This window comes from Chelon labrosus (genome assembly GCF_963514085.1).
Source record: "Chelon labrosus genome assembly, chromosome: 18".
Lineage (NCBI taxonomy): Eukaryota > Metazoa > Chordata > Actinopteri > Mugiliformes > Mugilidae > Chelon > Chelon labrosus.
This window is the reverse complement of record NC_140351.1, coordinates 6,189,095-6,211,116: the sequence shown is the minus strand read 5'-3', so window position 1 is coordinate 6,211,116 and position 22,022 is coordinate 6,189,095. Positions and strand designations below refer to the sequence as shown.

Sequence of the window (22,022 nt, the reverse complement as noted above, 5' to 3'; positions counted from 1 at the left end):
TACTCTTGATATTTTTTTCTGCCCTTTTGGATGCTGTTGTAGTTTTGCCATTGCGGGACAAATAAAGGTTTTGTTAATTCTGAATTCTTAATTATTGATACCCATATTAATATATATTTATATAAAAATATATACTATAATAATATGCTGACACAACTACTATTACTATTATTACTACTAATAAAAAGAAGAAGAGGAAGAAGGAAAAGGCTAGAATTGTTAGTACAGCACATATATTTTTTTATTATATAGCGTTTTGCACATTTATTGGCCACCCCGTGACACCTGAAGGTTGCTCTTTATGTGTGTAACTGTTTAACTTGTTGCAGTGAGCTGTGACCTCCTTCCAGCGACAACCAACTTCGCCGTGTGTGTGCGTGGGTTTTCCACTTCAGCTACGAACGCTGGCATCTCCTGAACAGGATCATGATCCCGCCCACGTACGAGCTGCCCCGTCTTCCGATTGGCCCACAATCAAACCGAGGCTATTCAACGTGCGCTCTGATTGGTCCGCGGCCGCGCCAATCACTCGCCCCCAATGCAAATCAACGGCTAGATGCGGAACAGGGGGGGAGAAGGAGAGAGAGAGCATAGCGGGCATACTCGGAGGTAGAGGGGGCGGACGACTGGTGCCCTTCATCACTTTTCAGCACAGTTTGACACTGTTGCTTTGGTGTTCTGTTTTATTAGATATATTTAACCGCTGTGATAAATAAAAAATGGCGCAGCCGGACGGTAAGAAGATATTCTTTGAGAACCTGTCGGGAGCGGGGAAAGCCATCGCAGTGCTGACGAGCGGAGGGGATGCTCAAGGTAAACTGCCGGGTTACACTTCCACAGACATATATATACACACTATTGTATGTGTGCGAAGAGGCCCGTAGAGGGCGAAAATACACGTCTTCTACTTGGTATCGCCGTGCCACTCCATAACGCGGCGAGGCTTTTGTTTTTAACGAAATATAAAGCATAGTAACGTTATGTAATGTTACGTACGTTTCATCCAGGAAGCCCGCCAGCTGTGCCCCGTGTTAGCTAGCATGCTAACATCTTGCTAGCTCGCTAACAGCATCCTCGCCCCCCTCCTGTCACTGATTTGGTGACACTTCCGTCGCCGCATGAAAAGGAGATGAGCAATGGCAATTATTATTTTTTTTTTTTTTACCCCTCCTCCTACTAAACACACTTTTATATTTATAAGTGTATTATAACAACTGGCTGGTTTAATTATCTAATTAATTTGGCTGCAGTTGAGAGTCGCTAAAGCGCAAGGGCACTGCAATGCGGCTGTTACGCGTTAGTAAGACAGAAACTCATTGACCCCGTCCTCATTAACGTATTCATTTCTCGGTTTGATGAGGCTTGAGGTTGTGGTTAAGCACACTGAGTGAGTGAGCCAGCGGTGGGATGCCTCAGCCTCTGTGTACGTGATGAGCTGCATACATCTGTGCCTACGTCCCTCTCTCCCTCAGTCCGCCGTGCGTCAGAGAGGAAACCCTGGTCATGTGCTCACCGGCTCCTCTCTTCATTTGACTGAAACTATTGAAACACGCCCGCCACCACCAGTATACCGCTGTATTTGAATAGCAATCGAGCAGCTTTAGTGCTAGAAACTAACATGGCAACGCTTGGCATCACTTAAAAACGAGCTAACCCTAAAAAAACTTAAACTTTAATGTACATTTTTAAGGCAGAATCCAATTATTTATTGTCCATTTATTAGAAAAGATATAATTTTGTTGAACAACTGCTTCGTCAAGTAACATTCATTCATTCATTCATTAATCTTCTATAACCGCTTGTCCTGATGGAGCCTGTCCCAGCTGTCATCGGGCCAGAGGCGGGGTACACCCTGGACATCGTAGAACTAACTATCAAATAACATCTCGCTTTCAAATTAAACAAGTTATCTGATTGTTTAATCTCTAATTTATAGAAAGAACGCTTTTCACTGTATACAATGTGTAATCGGGATGTCTCGATCCGATCTTTTAATATTCAGTATCGGTCGATCCACGTCCCGATCCAATCTTAAATAAGCAAACTTTCCTCTATTTTAGATTGAGTAAAGACTCGAGGTGTGTTTTGAAACTCTGTGTTAAATTCAGTCTGTGTTCTTCCTGACATTCTTGAACAAGCGAGCAAGAAATGCACCAAAAGATGCCTGACACTTTAATCGTCCAAACATCACACAGTTAAAAATACAAATACATAAAACAAACAGCCAGTGTATAGCGGGGATGTCTCAATCCGATCTTTAAATATTCAGTATCGGTCGATCCACGTCCCGATCCAATCTTAAATGAGCAAACTTTCCTCCTCCTGGAGTTTCATAAAGGCTTTTCTTATCTAACTTATATTCACTCGCGTGACTGGATTCTTAGCGGACCAGCCCATTCTCAGGAATGGGTTAGTCACGCAATGCCATCAACTCCAAAACCCCGTTCTGTAATGTTTATTGCCTTGACTTGTCTCCGGGAAACTGTTCGTTCGTGTTTGTTACCACAAAAGTGATCTGATCATATTAAAAAATGCCCGGATCAGCCCCAGTACTGATACCTATCAGGACATCCCTACTAGTATATACACTGTGTATCCTGTATCCTGTGTTATGTCAGAATGTACTCGGTAAAAAAGAGCCGCTGAGTTCAGCGTGGAAACATGGCGTCGATAAATCAATGTGCAGTGGGTGGTTTTAAAAAAAAAAAAGAGAATTCATGGCACATATATATACGCCACAACACAACACACACAGAGATGAAGGGGGGGGGGCACAAAAAACACACGAAGCAGGCCCCAGCACAGGCCAGTGAGGCTGTGGTATGCGCGGCAGAAGCTCAGTGTCAAAGGACATTGTGTTAAACCTTGGCTTAGTCCTTTCACCCACTCTGCAGGAGAAAGTGTCAGTCATGCAGAATGAGACGGGCAAAGACAGGGGGGGCCGTCTGCGCCGATGAATGCCTCTAAATCTTCGACAGGAAAAACGACGGATTCTTGCGCGATCGTGTTTTGAATTGTACCTCGGATCTGTCGCACACTCAGCTGTCATGATTAAACCAGGCTGTTCATTTGAACATAGTTATATAACAAGACAGCAAGTCATGGGCTGTTACACTGGGCGGTATTGTTGCTCTCTTCCTAATATTTACGGATGAATTTCTCTGTTTCTTTCATCGTTGCCTCCACTACTAATAGCTTTAATCACTGTGTTGCTTAGTAACAGCTCTACTTGGTTTGTGCCAGTTACTAGTTTCGAGCGGAGAAATGAAACTCGGGCCTTTTCTTCTGTTGTTTAGAAGTCTTCCTGTCAGCCAAGTTCCTGTCAGCTCGCCGTGTGCAAAGAGCGTTATCTTTTAACCAAACCAGCAATTGACATTCAAGTCACAGAGCTGCGTCTTACTGGTTAGTGAGAGTTCGTTTGGAACTGGCTGCAGAGTTAACCGAGAGTCTGTAGGAGGAGAATTTTTTTTCCTTTACCAAAAAAGGGCAGTTCTCAAGCCTCAGACAGACTGCACGAACGCACAAAGTGGCCGCACTCACACACGTTAGCTCACAAGAAAAACCCTAGAAAGAGAAAACGACATAAAATGAAGCTGCTAGTCTTTGCGACAGAGCTGAAATAAATACACCCCCTGCAGATAAAGTCATGCAAATCGAGAATTTCACAATGATTCACTGCAGTTCTGTTTTGTGTCTCCACAGCTTAGGTTTCACTGTTGCGTTGTATTGCACAAACACTGCTTTATGGTTTACGATTTCTTTCTTTCTTTCTTTTTTTATTTATTTATTTTTTTTGTTTAATCCTTGTCTTTTTCCAGGGATGAACGCTGCTGTACGTGCTGTGGTGCGAATGGGGTTATATGTGGGAGCAAAAGTTTATTTCATTCACGAGGTGAGCCCACACTCTCATTGTCATTCCTTAGACATTCTGCCACAGCTCGTATGCAAGTAATGTGCCGCTACACAAGTGGGCATGTATATAATCTGCCTGTAAACTGTCAGAACTTCACAGATTTATGCACATTTGCTTCACATTGGCATCGGGGATGTTTATTTTCATAGTAGCAGATTTCGGAAGAGCTTTGGGAAGTGCCGTCTCCTTGTTTATCCTGTGATCCTGGCACATCTGTGCTTGTTTTCGTCCTGCTCACGCCGTGTGTCGTTACATAACTAAACCGAGGCCTCCTATGAACTCATCGCTCTAGTTCAGGTAGCGCAGTGCTTTCCATGCCGCAAAAAGTCTGCTCGGAAAGGTCACAGTAAGAGGATGGAAACACTGGAAATGATTGAATTTCACATTACCGAGCAGAGTGATGATGATGATGACGGCCTAATGGTGCAGAGTACACTTAGCTCACTCCAGCTGTTTGCCTAATGCTGTTTGGAGTGTGCATTTGTTTACTAAGCTGCGGTATTTGTTTGCTAAGAAGCTTATTCTTTTTTCTTGTCAGGGATATCAAGGTATGGTGGATGGAGGGGAGAACATAAGGGAAGCAACATGGGAAAGTGTCTCCAGCATGCTGCAAGTGGTGAGTAATTATTATTATGAGCAGCATTCCACTCATCTAATGCAATTACTGCCGGGGGTTTCACAAACAGTCATTGTCTCATCTCTGGACGTCTGTGCTAGGATTACAGATTACAAAATAACAGTAAACATTCTGTAGTTGTTAAACTTAAAAACCTACAGTCAGTGAAATTATTCATCGTATACGCTGCAGTGCATAAAGGAAGAACATGCGAGTCATGTGATACAGAAGATAAGGCTGTTTCATGGTTTGAAATGTCATGCCACAACATCCGGACATGCAGTGTGTGTTTATTTGTGTCCTGACAACACCAACCTCATTACAAATAGCCTTGGTCCACTCTCCACTAACATTAAACCCGCTACCAGAAATCTGGGAGTCATATTTGATTCAGATCTCACCTTCGACAAACAGATTAAAACAGTTGTCCAGTCCTGCTACCTCCAACTCAGAACCATCTCCAAAATTAAACCTATACTGTCTCATTCTGACTTGGAAAAAGTTATTCATGCATTAATTTTCTCTAGACTAGACTACTGTAACTCCCTCCTTTCCGGCATAAATCAAAAGTCTCTCTCCCGCCTCCAACTGGTCCAGAACGCAGCAGCTAGGCTTCTCACAGGTTTTAACAGACGACATCACATCACCCCAGTTTTAGCTTCTCTCCATTGGCTCCCTGTTCGTTTTAGAATTGATTTTAAGATTTTACTGATCACTTTTAAAGCTCGTCTTGGCCTGGCTCCACGCTATGTAACAGAAATGTTGACCCCATATGAGCCAGTTCGCAGCCTTAGATCCTCGGGTGGGGGCCTCCTGGTGGTTCCAAAGTCAAGGCTTAAATCTAAAGGTGACCGAGCTTTTTCTGTTATTGCCCCTCGGCTTTGGAACGACCTACCTGAGGAGATAAGGCTTGCAGAATCAGTAACCTCTTTTAAATCACTTCTTAAAACTCAATTTTATAGACTCGCCTTTTTGTGATGTCGTCTTCGTTTTACTCTTTAATTTTTAAGTTTTGAGTTTTAATTTAACTGTGTTCCTTTTATTTGTTCTGCTTTGTTTGTCAAAGCACTTTGTAAACCCTGTTTTTAAAAGTGCTATATAAATAAAGTTATTATTATATTATTATTATTAAGTACACTCATGTGAGTTCTCAAAAACAACTAACTTTTTTGTCAGTCACAAAAAAAAAGAGAGCTGAAGACATTTTTGGTCCTTGTTGTTGTCGTCGTCATCAGGGTGGGACTGTTATCGGCAGCGCCCGCTGCAAAGAGTTTCGCTCTCACGAGGGACGACTGAAGGCCGCTCACAACCTGGTGCAGCGCGGCATCACCAACCTGTGTGTGATCGGCGGAGACGGCAGCCTGACTGGAGCTAACCTCTTCAGGGAGGAATGGAGCGGGCTGCTGGGAGAGCTGGTCGAGCAAGGTAGTGGAGAAACATGAACCTCCTATTTGATTTACTCGAGGAGGGTCATTTACAAACGTTTGGAAACAAATCCCACCTTAACTTGTGTTGTGTTAGAGTATTTTGTTTTCATGCCGCATCACCCGCTGCTATTATCAGATGTTTCTGTCTGTAGGCACAGCTGTAAGATACTTGACCTGTAACTGGATTTTAGTCAAAGTCAACAACTTGAATAAAGGAGTTTCTATTTAAGTCTTACAGTAACTACTGTTTAGGTTTTTCCCGGAGCTTAGTAGCTTCCATTGTTGCTAATCTTATGATATTATGTAGAATATAATGGAAACCAGCTCAGCCCTAACCTCCTTATCCCTTCAGGCTTGATTGAAGCTGATGCTGTCCAGAAGTACTCCGCCCTTCACATCGTGGGCATGGTTGGCTCCATCGATAACGACTTCTGTGGAACTGACATGACAATCGGTACCGACTCGGCTCTGCACAGAATCATCGAGGTGGTGGATGCCATCATGACAACTGCACAAAGGTGAGACAAATGCTATTAACGGCTGTTGGATAATGTAAAGTCCGATAAGCCACGACGTTATGACCCCCGACAGGAGAAGTAAATAACATTGACCATCTTGTGACAATTCAGTGTTCTGCCGGGAAACTTTTGGACCTGGCATTCATTGGTGTGGATGTTACTTAGACATGTAGCACCCACCTAGACCAGACCAGACACCCCCACCCCATAGCAAAGACACTCCTTGATGGCAGCAGCCATCCCCAGCAGGATGCAGCCTGACACAGACACCTGACCTGGCCTCCAAATTCACTAGATCCCAAACTGATCAAGTATCTGTAGGATGATCCGCAGAGGCCCCTCCCCTCAAAGCCGCCCCCCCCCCCCCACTAACAACATCCTGTTTCCAGACACCACAGGACACCCTCAGAAGGCCCATGTCCAAATTATGATGAGTCACAAGCATGCCTGTGTTTTGGAGGCACAAGGGAGACCTAAACAATATAAGGATCGGTTTATATCACTACATCTAGCCTCATTTCAACTCTGGGAGGAAATCACTCCGCTGCTGTGTTAATAAAATTGTCTTCTAACTCATATTTCCTCTTCTTATCTTTCAGTCACCAGAGGACATTTGTGTTGGAGGTTATGGGCAGACACTGTGGGTAAGAATACTTCCACAGCAGATCCAAAAACACAATCCCTAAGGTCTTGGCAGACGGAGGCAGAGACCATTATCGCCTCTGTTTATACACAAAATGTTCTGTCTGTGTTTATTATCTCAGCTACCTGGCCTTGGTGAGCGCCCTGGCTTGTGGCGCAGACTGGGTGTTGATCCCTGAGATGCCTCCAGAGGACGGCTGGGAGGAGAAGATGTGTCAGAAACTGTCTGCGGTAACACAGTCAGATTTGTTCCCCCCCCCCTGCAGTAAACCCAGTGAAGCGTCTTATACCAGTGTGCATGCTGTGTAATGTTTTATTGAACTTGACGACGTTGTTATTTTTCTGCAAACCCCAGACTTTTATACTGGAGAGAAGACGGATGTTTGAGGCTCATATGTTTTACTGTGTTTTACCTTCTTTGAAAACACGGCGATTTTCTATGATTCAGACCCGTTCCAGGGGCACAAGGCTGAACATAATCATAGTTGCAGAGGGAGCCATTGACAGGCACGGGAAGTCTATAACCTCTAGTTTTGTCAAGGATGTGAGTACCTGAGTGTGAAGAAAGGGGAAGCCAGAAGCATGGAGACCGGACTGATGGAAACCAGCGTTCAGAGCCAGAGTTACAATTAATTTACAGCACCCTAATCCCATGATAACAATGTGTTGACAAGCAGTCATAAAAGCAGGATGCTGCTGATTACACAGAGCGAACAGAAGCTGTTGTGACGTCCAGGCTTTTAATTGCGAGAGACTCCGTCCTCGGCTCACGGGCTGTCACCGTCGTTCCGGCCTCCCGTGCTTCTGAAAGCCCACGTCACAGCCACCGTCTCAGTTTTTCTGTCATGTTGTTTCTCCACCACGCCCTCCCTTGTAGAACCGAGCAGGGATGAAAAGGCTGAATATCATAATTGTAGCCGAAGGGGCGATTGATCGTAACAACAAGCCCATTACCACTGAGTATGTAAAGAATGTAAGTACAGAAGATGTGTGTCGCAGTGTAACAAGTTCCAGCTTTTCGAGTGGCTCCTGTGTGACCTCTACTACTGTACTGCTGCCCCGGTGTGGCTTTGACTCTTGTTGCTGTGTTTCTGGAATGCTTTATCAGGCACACTTGCTAGTTTGGTAAGACGGCTTTCACCACACTGTACTAAAACACCTGTGAGACCCCCCCTCACTAAACCTCACACCCTGGCATTTGTCAAGTCAAATGTAATTTATATGGAACAACTGCACACATAGTTTAAAATACTTGTCACTGTACATTTGCTTAGAGGGATTATCACAGAATGTCATGACCCTCCACTAACAGTTTTGGGATTTCATTTTCTTTTACAGTACTGGAATATTTCTGTTTAATTTCCGCACTTCCTTGCCTGGGTTCCTATGAGCTAAGAGCTCCCCACTAACATGACTGAAAAATTAGAATGGCTTGCTTGTGCTTTGCTGTTTCCCCTTCTCTTCGGCTTTCATATTGTGGTTTTTATGTTTCATTGTGGTGATGTTGATTTACGTACTGTGTGTGTGTGTGTATTTTTGTATATTCACTTGTTTCAAGTCATAGTTATATTGCAGACATACTAATACGCATTAGACACTTAATATATGCTCTGCTAAGCGTGTGCATTTTATTTCCTGGTAGCTTGTTGTAAAATGCTTGGGCTTCGACACACGAGTGACAATCTTGGGGCACGTGCAGAGAGGAGGGACCCCGTCCGCCTTCGACCGCATCTTGGTACGTCGACCACCTTTTTTTATGTTTATTAAACCGAGTTGTCATGCAAAAAAGAAAACAGCTCCTCAAAGATAAAAGGCTTTATCGGTATCCTGGGGAGCGGTTTTGAGTTTCAGGGTGGTGGCTGCCATCTTGGCAGTGTCTGACTCCCAGCTAATTAAAAAAATTAACAGTTGGAGTTGAGCCGAGGTGGATGGATGACAGGGCAGAAAGCTAGCAACCGTACATATTTCTGCTTAACTTCTAAGTCTTGATATAATTTAATTTAGTGAGTTGTATATACATTCACCTCCTATACATTCGTCATGAATGTGAAAAGTCAGTATAGAAACTAAACCAGCTGTAAACAAGTTTATTTCTTTTCAGCATCAGTCTCAAGCTGCAATTCAAATAATTAAATGTATATTTTTTTGCATTTTACAGACAAACTGATAAAATGAGAAAAGATAAATTCATTTTAGCCATAACAGAAAAATTTATGACACTATTTTAGAAATCATAACCCTATTGAATGCATTTTATTTCTTTTTATTTAGCCTAGAATTCACCTTAACATTGTAGTTTGTACAAATATACATGCACATATGTACACATACGTCTGAAGCCCTTACTAGTTGTCTTTGTGAAGAGTGTTCTAGTTGCCCAGAGCATTTCTTGTCTAATCCCGTGTGTGTGTGTCTGAGGAGAAATGTCCTCAGCTTTACGGTTAAGCCCATTAACAGATTTATGGCTCAACACGTGCTGCCGTGCATCCCAGAGCGGAAGATGTCTTGGATGTTTACTGCAAACAAACCACAAGTTTGAAAGACAGCTAAAAGAAATGTACTCGGTAGTTTTTGGAGTCAGAGTGAGGAAGGAAATAATGTGTTGGTTAAGAAAACATGAGTGTGCAAAAAAAACAACAAAGTGACGTAGTTTCATCTGTATGTGGCTTTTGCACACACACAGGCCAGTCGTATGGGCGTGGAGGCCGTTCTCGCCCTTCTGGAAACCACAGCCAACACTCCGGCCTGTGTGGTCTCTCTGTGCGGGAACCAGTCGGTCCGCCTGCCTCTCATGGAGTGTGTACAGATGGTAAGTGGTGCACTGAGCTGGAAACAGTCCAACACACCGCCGCACATTCAATACACACGCACATTTTTTGCCGAAAACTAGAAAGAGAAAGAGGGGCAGAGTCAGTGGGGACAAGGAGCTTAAGTAATGATGACAAACGGCGGAGCCAATTGCGCTTGGAGTGCACTAATGTTCACATGAGAGTCGTATTGTTTGAGAGGCAGTTAATGATCATTTGGCGGAGTGTGCGATGACTGCCAGTGTGATGATGTAAGAGTGGCCCATCTCCATAGAAACGCACAAAGCAGCTTTGTTGTTGTGCCCGCCTGTCATGTGTGGATGTTGACAGAAGATTTTGCGACTGGTACTTTCAAGGCAGTTTACATGTAAATCATTTTCTTTTTATCCCCGAACGGATGATAATATGTTTACTCTTTGCTTGCTTTTGTTCTCCCTCTCTATTCTTGAGGGCAATTAGTCCCAACATTCAGCAATTGTTCCACTCACAATAGACACTTAGAAGATCAAAGTCCACACATGCAGATATTTAACCTCGGCTGATGTAGATTAAACATCACTGTACCTGCAGGAAGTACAGTGTGTAAAATGCTCTTCTGTTTCCCCTCAGACTCAAGAGGTTCAGAAGGCCATGGACCAGAAACGGTTTGAGGAGGCTGTGAGGCTGCGGGGCAGGTATGAGTGATGGATCAATCCGTTACACCAAAGCCCATCACTTTCCTGAAGATCAAGACATCCTATTCAGTTTGATGTTGCTTACTGTAGACGGGTGGATCAGTGTGCTATTCTAGAAACACAACCAGTCTGCTGTTTACACTGAATAATCAGGATAAAGAGAAAAGTTGGAAAGGAAGTGTATCCCTCCCTCCCAGTATTGATCCCCGTGTTGCATCTTCTCCAGTAACACTGAAAACGTTTTGTTTAAACAGATGAACTGTCTGTCTTCGTTTTTTTTTTGTGCAGGAGCTTTGAAAACAACCTGAGGACGTACAAGCTGCTGGCTCATCGCAAACCAGAATCCGAACTGCCGATTGTAAGTCATCTTGTCGACGGTGACTGTGCTGAAAGCTTTGTTTGCTCGCTCCAAACACACACACACACACACACAAATTAAAAAGTAGGTTTTAAAGCCACGCAGACGTTGGCAGGCCGCTGCACGACATCCCTGGAGAACAGGTTGTTTCTGGAGAGTCAAAGCAGCCTCCCTGAGCCGCTGAGATGTTTAATATTTTATTAGACTGTCCTCAGGTTCTGCCCACGAATAATGACTCAGCTCCGGTTCTCTTGGCTGCTGCTATTTTCAGAGATATCCTTAAAGAACAAGGCTCTCTTACTGAGTACAGATTTCCTGTAAATACCAAACTGAGCGATGTGTTTCTCTGTAAATTTATGCATGCGTTGACTCCCCCCAAAAATAATTTACTGGCTTTTATCAGTCATGCATTGTCAGTTGTTTTCTGGCATTCATTATGAAACTGGTGGGGGGCTAGTTGCACTGAGCTGTTTTTGTGCCTACTGGAGGCAATAATTGTAGTAAAGTTCATATGTGGCTCAGTGTCGGCCCGCTGTGTAGTTATATCAGATGACACCTGGCTCCCCCGCTGCGGGAAGACCAGTTGAGCCGTGCCAGGAGCTGCTGCTGCTGCTGCGGCTCCAGAGGAGGCAGCTCAGACTGAAGATCAGTGAAGTGTAGAGGCCAGACTCCACGCTGTGGAGCTCGCCTCAGGGTTCGGCTCTCCCCTGTATGTGTGATAATGACCGCTGTAGTCCCAGCATGTAGCTGAGAGCACACCAGAGCCATTTATTGATTCCCTTTGTAGAGTATGATCAGCTGTCCTCCCTCATACACTCGGCTATTAGGTGGGATTAGTTAAACCGCAGCTGCAATTATTAAACCATCACATTTTGACGTGTTGACTTTCATGCCTTCAGAGCAACTTCAACGTGGCAGTGTTGAACGTCGGGGCACCTGCAGCGGGCATGAACGCCGCCGTACGTTCGGCCGTCAGGGTGGGCATCTCCGAGGGGCACAAGATGTTTGCTGTCAGCGATGGGTTCGAGGGATTCTACAAAGGACAGGTGAGTCCCATCAAACTGCCACAGGATTCGTGACATTAAAAACTCACGCTGTCACACAAACGGAGAAGACAGAAGAGAATTGGCTCGGCTTTTAGAGAGTCAAAGAGTGCACAGTCACTGTTAGCTCCCTGACCGAAGCATAATCAGGGAAAGCCCAGGGGATAAGCAGACCGGATTAATGTAAACCAATTTCCCACACTGCCTCTTCCTCCTCTGCTCTGCTCTGTCAAAGCTGATGCACCACCACAGGAAACCAGTAGAGGGCAACAGAGTTTGTGTGAATGATTAGTCAGCTTCTCATTTATCAATACAGCACAGACAGCGTTTTTAATTTTGCATTCAAGGTAACAAGCAGGCAGAGCTTGTGTAAAATGAATGCCTGTAATTGACTGTAAACTGAGACGTTACTATTTCTTTGTTCCATAACTGGTAGAACTGGTTCCACTCTAACTCTCCTCTGTCCTCCTTTGACCTTCTCCCTGTGAGAAACCTTACCTCCCCGCAGTCTGAGAGCAGCACACAGCGAACAGTGTGTCCATTTATCTCCATCAAAATGTCTCCAACATCACCGGTTAGTTAAACACCATCCCGTGTGAGCCCTGGCCGTCTGAAATCAGACTGCGCCAACTGACCCCAAAAAAGATTAGACCACAGGGAGTAATGGATTTCTACAATTGAGTGCTCGGAAACTCTCTGCTGCGCAGTTAGTCCACTATACTGTCGGAGAGTGTTCCCGGTAAATTAACCCTGCTTTTCCACAATCTCTGCACAGAGATCTCAGGAAGGATGTGTAAGAAATAACACAAGTGTAGCTGACAAAGAAGGTGTGATTTATTAAGGTGTGTTTAAAAGCACCAAAACAGGATTCATATATTTATATTAGAGTCACTGGTTTTGACCTTCTGCACACATGGATTATGGGAAAGACAGCTGACATTTTTCTGTGGTATTTAAAATGTGATATTTCAGTGAGAAGGTTGCGTGTGTCGTCTTCCCCTCAGATTAAAGAAATTAAATGGGCTGATGTCGGAGGATGGACAGGACAGGGTGGATCTCTGCTGGGAACCAAAAGGTAAAAGCCAGATGCAGCAGCAACCACATTAAAGATGCAGTCGTAAACCTTCATTTTTAAAGCTACTGCTGCAGATTAGATTCAAATTTAAGGAACATCGTCACGGCTACTTTTTAACGCTTAGCATTGGCTAAAATCATAATTGTGTTGTTTCTTTCCTTAGAACTCTTCCTGCAAAGCATGTTGAGAAAATTGCTGAGCAGATGCGAAAGCACAATATAAACGCACTGCTGGTAATTGGTGGATTTGAGGTATGTTTTAAAAACTCTATTTTTGTCCCTATTAGTTTATCAGCTTAGATATTAGCAGGCTACGACCAGATGCTTCTCAGTTTTGATTTTGTCTGCAAAATATATAAGATAAGCTAACATATGCCTTTAATTTATCCCATACGGTTAAAAAAAACAAAACAAAGTAATGCTAGAATAAAAGATGTGTGTGGATATATTACAGTTTAATGTTGATCTTTTCCATCATTCTTTACCCGATTTTTATCTCAGCACACCGCCATATTGTCCCATGTGCACTTAATCATGCTTCAGTCATTTCTTTTTGCCTAAATACGATTACGCTACTATAACTGTACAGAGAATTGTTTTTAATGAAAAGTAATACGATGGTTTGGTTTGAATTGGAAACGGAGAACATCTGCTTTTCACCAGCCATTTCACGCTCTCCTGGTTAGACGCACACCGGCTTTAATGTTCCTGTGATGTATGCAAGTAAATGAGTTCTCCTGTATTGTTTGAGTGGGGGGTGTATGTGGAGTGGTACCTGTCTGTTTCGCTGCTGTCCGTTGTGATAGACCTGGCTCCTCCCCTTGGCACCCCTACACCCCTGTCTTTCCCTCCCTCGTGGCAAGTAGCACCTCTCGACCAAAAACCAAACCTGCCGAAACCTCCACCCCTGCACACACTAAACGCCCTTGGCTCTGCCCTTGCAGGCCTTGCTGTCACTTCTGGAATTGTTAACGGCTCGCGGGAAATATGACGAGTTCTGTGTGCCCATGGTCATGGTCCCAGCCACTGTCTCCAACAATGTGCCGGGCTCAGACCTCAGCATTGGCGCTGACACGGCCCTGAACGCCATCACTACTGTAAGTGATGGCGCCTGGCAGCAAGAGTAGATGATCTCAGCATTACACACACACACACACACACACACAAACACAAACATGCTCACACAGCAAACCAGCAGAGCAGACACTTTGTTTTTACAAGCCAAGTCAGGAGATTATTTGGATTCTTGTTACGGCGGCATCTGTCAGCCGCGTCTTGCACGGAGCTTCATTAAAAACAAATGAGTCAGGCCTGCACTGAGGCATGTGTGGTGAAGGTAAAAACCCAGCTGCAGAGTAGGGTTGTCTCCGTTCCTCGCTCAGGTAAGTAGGTGAGTGACGACTCGGAGGCATGCTGTGAGGTGCACAAGTGTCGTGACCGCCATGTGTGCTCTGCCTGCCCTTCCTCCCTGACTGTGTGCTCGTGTTTGTGTGCTGCCACGTCATCGACATCCACACGGATGCTTAAGAGCATGCAGGTTTTGTCTAGTTGACTCACATTAGTTCATCCACAGATCACCAAACTAACAGCCTGTAGTTCAGTTATCATGAACTATTTTTCACGTAGGAGCTACAGACATAGACATAACATCTCCGAGCCTGAATCTTAGCTTCACCGCCATCTTCTTCATTTCCGTTCTTCTGTGTATGCAGACTTGGTGAGTGCTGCTTGCCTGCACATACCTCTCAGAAGCAGATACGGTTGTCCTGCATCGTTGAGTCGCTGCTCACAAGCGCACAAATCCGTCCCATCTCTTGTCTTTCTGTTCTGTCTCTCCCTGTCTGTCATTCTCCCCTCTCTTCTGTCTGTACCGACTTTTCTACAACTCGGTTTTTCCCTCCTTCTTCACTTTGTCCTCCACCACTCTGTCCACACTTCTGTCCTCTCATCCTTTTCTGCCAAAGGGAAGCCACAAACGCTATCACACGGAAAGAGCCGGAATGGCAGGATACAGTTCCGTAAAACCAGAGAGACATCCACCCCGCTCTCTCTCTCTCTCTCTCTCTCTCTCTCTCTCTCTCTCTCTGTGTCTCTCAATGGCCCGGCCCTCTGAGTGGCACTAATGCGTTTTCTATATACTGCCGCTTCAGGCGCTTGAGAGTCTGCTGCAGCTGTATGATGCTCGCGCTACCTATGAGGAGTTTTGCATCCCGATGTGTATGCTGCCTGCCACCATAAGTAACAATGTACCCGGCACAGATCTAAGTATCGGGGCAGACACGGCCCTCAATGCCATCGTGGAGGTAAGGCAGTCAAAAACCGCCGCCGGCACAGCTTTGGCCACTATGTTCACGATGCTTGTGCAAAAAAAAAAAGATGAAAATGACATATGATATTCAATCGGATCCAGTGTTAACACTCGACAAAAACTGTCTGATTACGAAAGCAGATATCAGCTGCTAAACATTCCCACTATCAGGCATCTAATATAAATATACATATATATGATTATCAGCATCAGAGCAAAACTTCACCTCCAGCTCCAGTTGATATAAATATACATTTTCCATTTGAAATATGAATGTTTTATCATTTGATGTGCTCTCTCATCCTCCGCAGGACTCCAGTCTTATCTTGTGACCGCAGCATTTATAGTCTGAATCTGTTGTGCATTTTGCTAAACAAGCATGCTGTTTGTGGAATGTCTTACTTTACTTTCAGTGTATGAACATTCAAGGAGTTTAATTTTCTTCTTTGACATATAGAACACGAGCTCAGCAGCAGAGGCACATACACACAGATATAAATTATAAATACATTAATATTTGAGCTTGTGTCAATCCTAAATGTGTGCTGACTTTGTGAGCCTATGTGTGTCAGACTTGCGACCGCATCAAGCAGTCGGCTAGTGGCACCAAGAGACGCGTGTTCATCATCGAGACTATGGGAGGCTACTGCGGCTACCTGGCCAGCGTAGGAGGCCTGGCTTCTGGGGCCGATGCCGCGTACATCTTTGAGGAGCCGTTTGACATCAGAGACCTGCAGGTAACACACAACCAGGAGGACTACACTTTGAATTCATGCTTGCTTTATCCACTAGAGGGCACTCAAACTCAAGTCTTAAGCAGCTCGCTCCACTAACACCTACTGGGTAACATTACTCACATGTGCTGTGTCTTCCCACAGGCCAATGTTGAGCATCTGACAGAGAAAATGAAGACCACCATTCAAAGAGGACTGGTCCTCAGGTAAGGAAATGACAGTCACTGTACCTTTCAAAGCCACATCTCTTAGTGCAGACAAGTTAAAAGTCAGATATGGATGATATATCAACATATTAATAACATTGGCCATCTTGTGACAATACAATGTTCTGCAGGGAAACTTTTGGACCATTGATTCATGTGGATGTTACTTAGACATGTACCATCCACCTAGACCAGACCAGACACCCCCACCCCATAACAATGACACTCCTTGATGGCAGCAACAATAACGCTTTAGGAACAACTCAAAAAAACATGAAGAACAGCACAAGGTGTTGACCTGGCCTCCAAATTCACTAGATCCCAAGCTAATCAAGTATCTGTGGGATGATCCACAGAGGCCCCTTCCCTCAAAGCCCCCCCCCAATAACAACATCCTGTTGCCAGACACCATAGGACACCCTCAGAAGGCCCATGTCCTTTCTCTGATGAGTCACCACAAGGGAGACCTGCACAGTATTAGATCATAATGTTATGCCTGATCGGTGTGTAACCTTAAGCTGCTTGTTTAGTAAACTGATCTTGTGGTGATGTCAACAGTTTAACAGCTGACATTTTGCAGCGCTGCTCTCGTCGATGATGTCAGTGCAACTTAACCCTAAACACAAAAACACAGTTATCGTGCCTCTAACAACACTGTTTGTTTTACCGTGTGTGTGTGTTTAGAAACGAGAACTGTAATGACAACTACACAACGGACTTCATCTATCAGCTGTACTCTGAAGAAGGGAGGGGAGTGTTCGACTGCAGGAAGAATGTGCTGGGACACATGCAGCAGGTAGGCCGATTTCCTCCTCTTTCCTACCAACTAAATTAGCAATTCCTGCAGACTACAGAAGATTTAATAATTTGTATCATGAATATGCTGATTTACCAGATCACACGGGCGGTCTTTGTTGTAGTTTGGTTTTGCGTGTCTTGAGATTAGCGCAGATAAAACTGGATCAAACAGAAATTTAATGATCTCTGAGGAGAAATTTGTTTGTGCTTGCTTCAAATAATAGGATGCAGAAAAAGAATGTAGACTGGGGAATAGAGAGAAGACTTAACAAATATACTTTATGTTGAAATCATTGCCAGTTTCTAACCCCTAGTATCCCAGACACATATAAAGGCGGTACTGTCTTTCGAGTTTGGAGCCATAGTCTGCTCGGTGCTGTCTGAGAGTGGAGCCATGTTATTAATGACCCGTCTTCACTTCCTCTAGACTCACTGGCGTTGTCGTTTGTTAATACTACGCTCTGCTCTACCTCCACCAGTTTCAAAGAAATGTTGGATTATACACTTTACTTAGTTTACCTTTTTTTTTTTTTCTTACTCTCACGACTCTATGGCACCGGTTGTCATGTCAACTGTTAATTATTATGATGTCACTTCCTGTTTCTGTAGCATCAAATAAGTAACTAAAACAAAACTTGGAACATACACCAGTATTATATTAACTATCTAAAATGACAGAAACCATCTTTAAAAAAAAGTTATTTGACGTGTATTTTAGTGTTTTAGTTTGACCCAAGTCCCTCCCACTAACATGGAGAGGGGGCGGAGCTTATGACGTATACTGCAGCCAGCCACCAGGGGGAGCTCTACTTGCTTTGGCTTCACTTTTCAGGAGCTGTCATGGTGTCTTGCTTTTTATACGGCCTCCACAAATAGCCAGCAACCATTGAGGGCACCCACCACTCAAAGCAGCTTATTTATATATTTATTTATACATAAATACAGGCCTTAATTATAATCCTCTAAAAACTAGTGAGCTAACTATATAGTATTCACTTCCTGAACCATTTTAACATGGAGCTCTACGGGGATTGTCTCTCGTTTGGAGGTGGCCTCAAGTGGCCAATTAAAGAAACTGCAGTTTTCTCCACTCCGGCTTCATTCATTGCTTCCAGTTGATTATCGTGACACCTTTGAAATTCTCTCTGAAAGGGAGGAGCGCCGTCTCCGTTTGACCGCAACTTTGGGACCAAGATCTCAGCCAAGGCCATGCAGTGGGTTTCCAAGAAGCTGGTGGAGTCATTCAGACAAGGTGAGGTCGATGTTCCGCTCTTCCTTGCTGTTAGGCGAGCTGAGCTGTGGTAGTGGATCCTCCCTCCCTACAGAGGCGTGTGAAGCAGATCTGTCATGGAGTCACTCCGCCGGACATTTTGATGTATTTTACTGCTCTCAAGGGGAAATTAATTATTGATCATCAATGTAACCGTTTGATGAGAGCTGACTATACAAACTTTCTCATTTCACAGATAATAGCTGTGAGTGATGTACGGTACTTGTGCAAATTAAAGTAAAAACTCCTCTTTGTTTGTTTTATGTCTATTTCCCTTACACATGGATGACATAAGATGAAGGTAAATGTTTTTATTTATTTATTTTTTTTCATGCTGGCTCCATGACCATCTACATCTTTGTATTTAGCTCCATGTCCCTCTTTTTTGTTGTCCTTGTTGTGTCATATCTTATAGAAGCTTATACAGACACATGCGGGGCATAGCTTTTAATGTGCTTTACAGATTTATCAGCAGCCGCCATGCAATGCTGTTTCCAGTTCATGAGTCGTCTGATATCGATTGTCTGGAAATGTGCGAGCATGAATGAGTAAAGCACATGTTTCTTTTTTCCTTGCTCTGCCCCAAATTTTCCTGTGTGTCTGTAGCACTTTATGTTGCTTTTTAGTATTTTACGTTTTCGTATCATCACCTATTTAGGTTTTCCGCAGCCGTCCTGTAAATCCACCCTGCAGCTTTTCTATTTAGACTCTTCAAGAAAGCCACTTAGATAGTAAAAGAAAACACAAAACTTTACACACATACCGCAGAAAAAGATAAACACACCTTCCCGCGTTTCCACCTTCTCATTGCTAAGATGTTTCTGTGCAGGGAGAGTGTTTGCTAACACCGAGGACTCCTGCTGTCTGCTGGGGATGCGCCGCAGGGCTCTGGTCTTCCAGCCTGTCGTGCAGCTCAAGGAGGATACCGACTTTATGTACGTATCGCGTTGGTTTGAACTTAAAGGGACACAGAGAGAGAGAGACAGGGAGGAGGCTTTTGAAAACAGATGTGTGATGTGTCTTCTGTGGCGCCAATGTCTGAGGAAGCCTGCTGTACCAACTGGGGAAGAGTTTGAAATGTGATCAGTCAGAAGACAGGAAGGGTCCAGTGACACTCGCTGAGGAGTTGTATTGTGGGAAAAATAGGTTCCATCAGTTTTGGAGCTTGACCCTTCACCCTGTTTAATCTCTCTTGTGAAGTCCCCGATCTTTAGCGTGGTACTGCATCATTGGAATAGCCCTTTAAAATGCTTTGTAGTGCTGGCAGGCAGACGAAAAGAGCGTACACATTTTTCCCCACAAATGAACTGATTAATTGAGAAGATAGTTGGCAAAAATTCTTAGTCGCTGCCCTCATTTATTTCAGTAACCCTAAATTCAAGTGGATTCTGAGGCAAACATTAGAAGATGAGTATTTCCACAAATCTTTACGTTTCCTTCCTCCTTCTGCAGCCATAGGATCCCCAAGGAGCAGTGGTGGCTGAAGCTGCGTCCTCTGATGAAGATCTTAGCCAAGTACAAGACGAGCTACGACGTCTCCGACTCCGGACAGCTGGAGCACGTCGTCCGCAACCGACCCAAAGAGTCGGACGTGTCAGCAGCCATGTGAAGGCCCGCAAAAAAACCCCAGTCTGTGTGTAAGACTGAAAGAGGCGTCAGTTTATGTGTTAAAGATCTCCAGTAATGACGTGAACACCTTTGTCTCTGTATGCCTACATTACGTGTTCATTCCCTGTCCGCCGTTTCCTCCGGCGTCGCTCCTGTCCGTTTTGTCTTCACGCCTGTGCAGCGCTCCTGTCGTCAAACTCACACAACGCTCTCGCAAACACATGCACAGCTGCCCTGCCGTGCGTCTCTGTGTCCCCCGCTGACCTCGATGTTTAGTGTCACCTTTGTTTTTAAATTTGCACTTTCTCTGTCTCAAGTTGCTTAGTCAGGCTCTGATTCCAGAGCTGCACAAGGACAGAATAGACACTGTATCTGCAGTAAAGACCAGTGTGTGTGTGTGTGTGTGTGTGTGTGTGCGTCTGCCTAAAACCAGTTCAGCATATTTATGTGAGACTGATGCAATACAGTTTTACTGCTGCAATTCAAGAGAACTGCGTGCTGTGCTTTACACTGAAATTAATATTTATCTTTTTAACATTGTTTATTTTGCTCGTAAACATGGATATATTAATAACTGTAGGCACTGCTGTACTGAGTAGCTGTCTGTCGTATTGCACCAACAAGTTAGACATGTAAGAGACTAATGTTTCCCACAGAATAAAATCAGACTTGAGAAGTGTACTCTGTCGATTTTCACTGGTTTATTTATTTATTTAACCCCTTTAGTTTTCTTATTTTCTCTATACGTGCCTCTAAAATTGAACAAATCTCTATTTGGTGGTCTGACACCGTCATAAATACTCTATTGTTAATATTTACTGAAATATTCAAACACTAACCCTAAGGTTTATGGTTGAACAATTTCATCAATGGAAAAATTCAAGATGTCTTCATAAAATTATGTTTTGTGAAGTGAAATATCTGGTAACTCCAAGAGTTTGAAATACTTTTCTGTGGGTTCGACTAAAGTCTGGATAAACTTATTACAGCAAACCCAGGGGGGCGTGGGGGGTCAAGGTGTCAGGGGTTTTTGGGGCCAGATCATTAGTTTCTGCAAAATCCATTTAGTGATTACAACAAGACACAAACACACTTCAAATGGACACAAAATGCCCATGAAGAAACGCAATCTGGCAACAAACAGATCTAAAATGACCACAAAGACACACAAACGGGCTGTAAAGAGATATTACGTGATTACAAAGACACACAGGCTTCAAAGACACACCAATAGATGCAAAATTACCACAATTAAACACAACCTGGCTTCAAAAAGATGTAAAAATGAGCACAGAGACATAAACCTGCTACAAATGGATGCAAAATGATCACAAACAGACTGGAGAGACATTTCAAAGAGATGTAAAATGACCACAAAGACACACAAATGCACCACAAAGACACACAAATGGGCTGCAAAGAGATGTAATGTGATTACAAAGACACGCAGGCTTCAAAGACACACACACCTGCTACAAATGGACACAAAATGCTCATGAAGAAACACAATCTGGCTTCAAAACGATGTAAAATGACCACAAAAGACACGCAAAGAGGCCGCAAAGACATTTCAAAGAGATGTAAAATGACCTCAAACAGATACAAAGAGGCTGGAAAGACATTTTGAGGAGATGTAAAATGACCACAAAGACACACAAACAGGCCACAAAGAGATGTCACGTGATTACAAAGACTCGCAGGCTTCAGAGACACACAAACCTGCTTCAAAACGATGTAAAATGTCCACAAAAGACACGCAAAGAGGCCGCAAAGACATTTCAAAGAGATACAAAATGGCAACAAACGTGTTTCAAAGAGATGTAAAGTGCACATAGTCACACACATAGGCCACAAAGACAAACATACAGGCTTCAAAGACATGTAAAATGATTACAAAGACACGCAGGCTTCAAAGACACACACACACCTGCCACAAATGGATGCAAAATTACCACAAGGAAACACAATGACTTCAAAAAGATGTAAAAATGACACATAACGGCACACAAACAGGCCTCAAAGATAT

At 43.9% G+C, this 22,022-nt stretch overlaps 1 protein-coding gene across 5 annotated transcripts; it reads left to right on the top strand.

Annotated features, from left to right (window-relative positions):
* Nucleotides 1-493: 493 nt before the first annotated feature.
* Nucleotides 494-20,727, top strand: pfkpa (phosphofructokinase, platelet a). Of its 5 annotated transcripts, XM_084565719.1 has the most exons (23): nucleotides 494-813; nucleotides 3,819-3,892; nucleotides 4,452-4,529; nucleotides 5,765-5,954; nucleotides 6,309-6,474; nucleotides 7,074-7,118; nucleotides 7,239-7,347; nucleotides 7,994-8,089; nucleotides 8,759-8,851; nucleotides 9,800-9,925; nucleotides 10,533-10,597; nucleotides 10,886-10,955; nucleotides 11,855-12,001; nucleotides 13,003-13,073; nucleotides 13,237-13,324; nucleotides 14,017-14,169; nucleotides 15,223-15,375; nucleotides 15,953-16,117; nucleotides 16,259-16,320; nucleotides 17,005-17,116; nucleotides 18,271-18,370; nucleotides 19,218-19,323; nucleotides 19,841-20,727. In XM_084565719.1, the coding sequence occupies exons 1-23, from the start codon at nucleotides 720-722 to the stop codon at nucleotides 19,995-19,997; spliced, it is 2,520 nt and encodes an 839-aa protein (XP_084421845.1). In that variant the 5' UTR covers nucleotides 494-719; the 3' UTR covers nucleotides 19,998-20,727. The 5 variants fall into 5 exon arrangements, with proteins under 5 accessions (XP_084421845.1, XP_084421841.1, XP_084421842.1 ...); XM_084565715.1 differs by lacking the exons at nucleotides 7,994-8,089; nucleotides 15,223-15,375 and adding an exon at nucleotides 7,565-7,660 and having other exon boundaries at nucleotides 19,841-20,726; XM_084565716.1 differs by lacking the exon at nucleotides 15,223-15,375 and having other exon boundaries at nucleotides 19,841-20,725.
* Nucleotides 20,728-22,022: the final 1,295 nt, after the last annotated feature.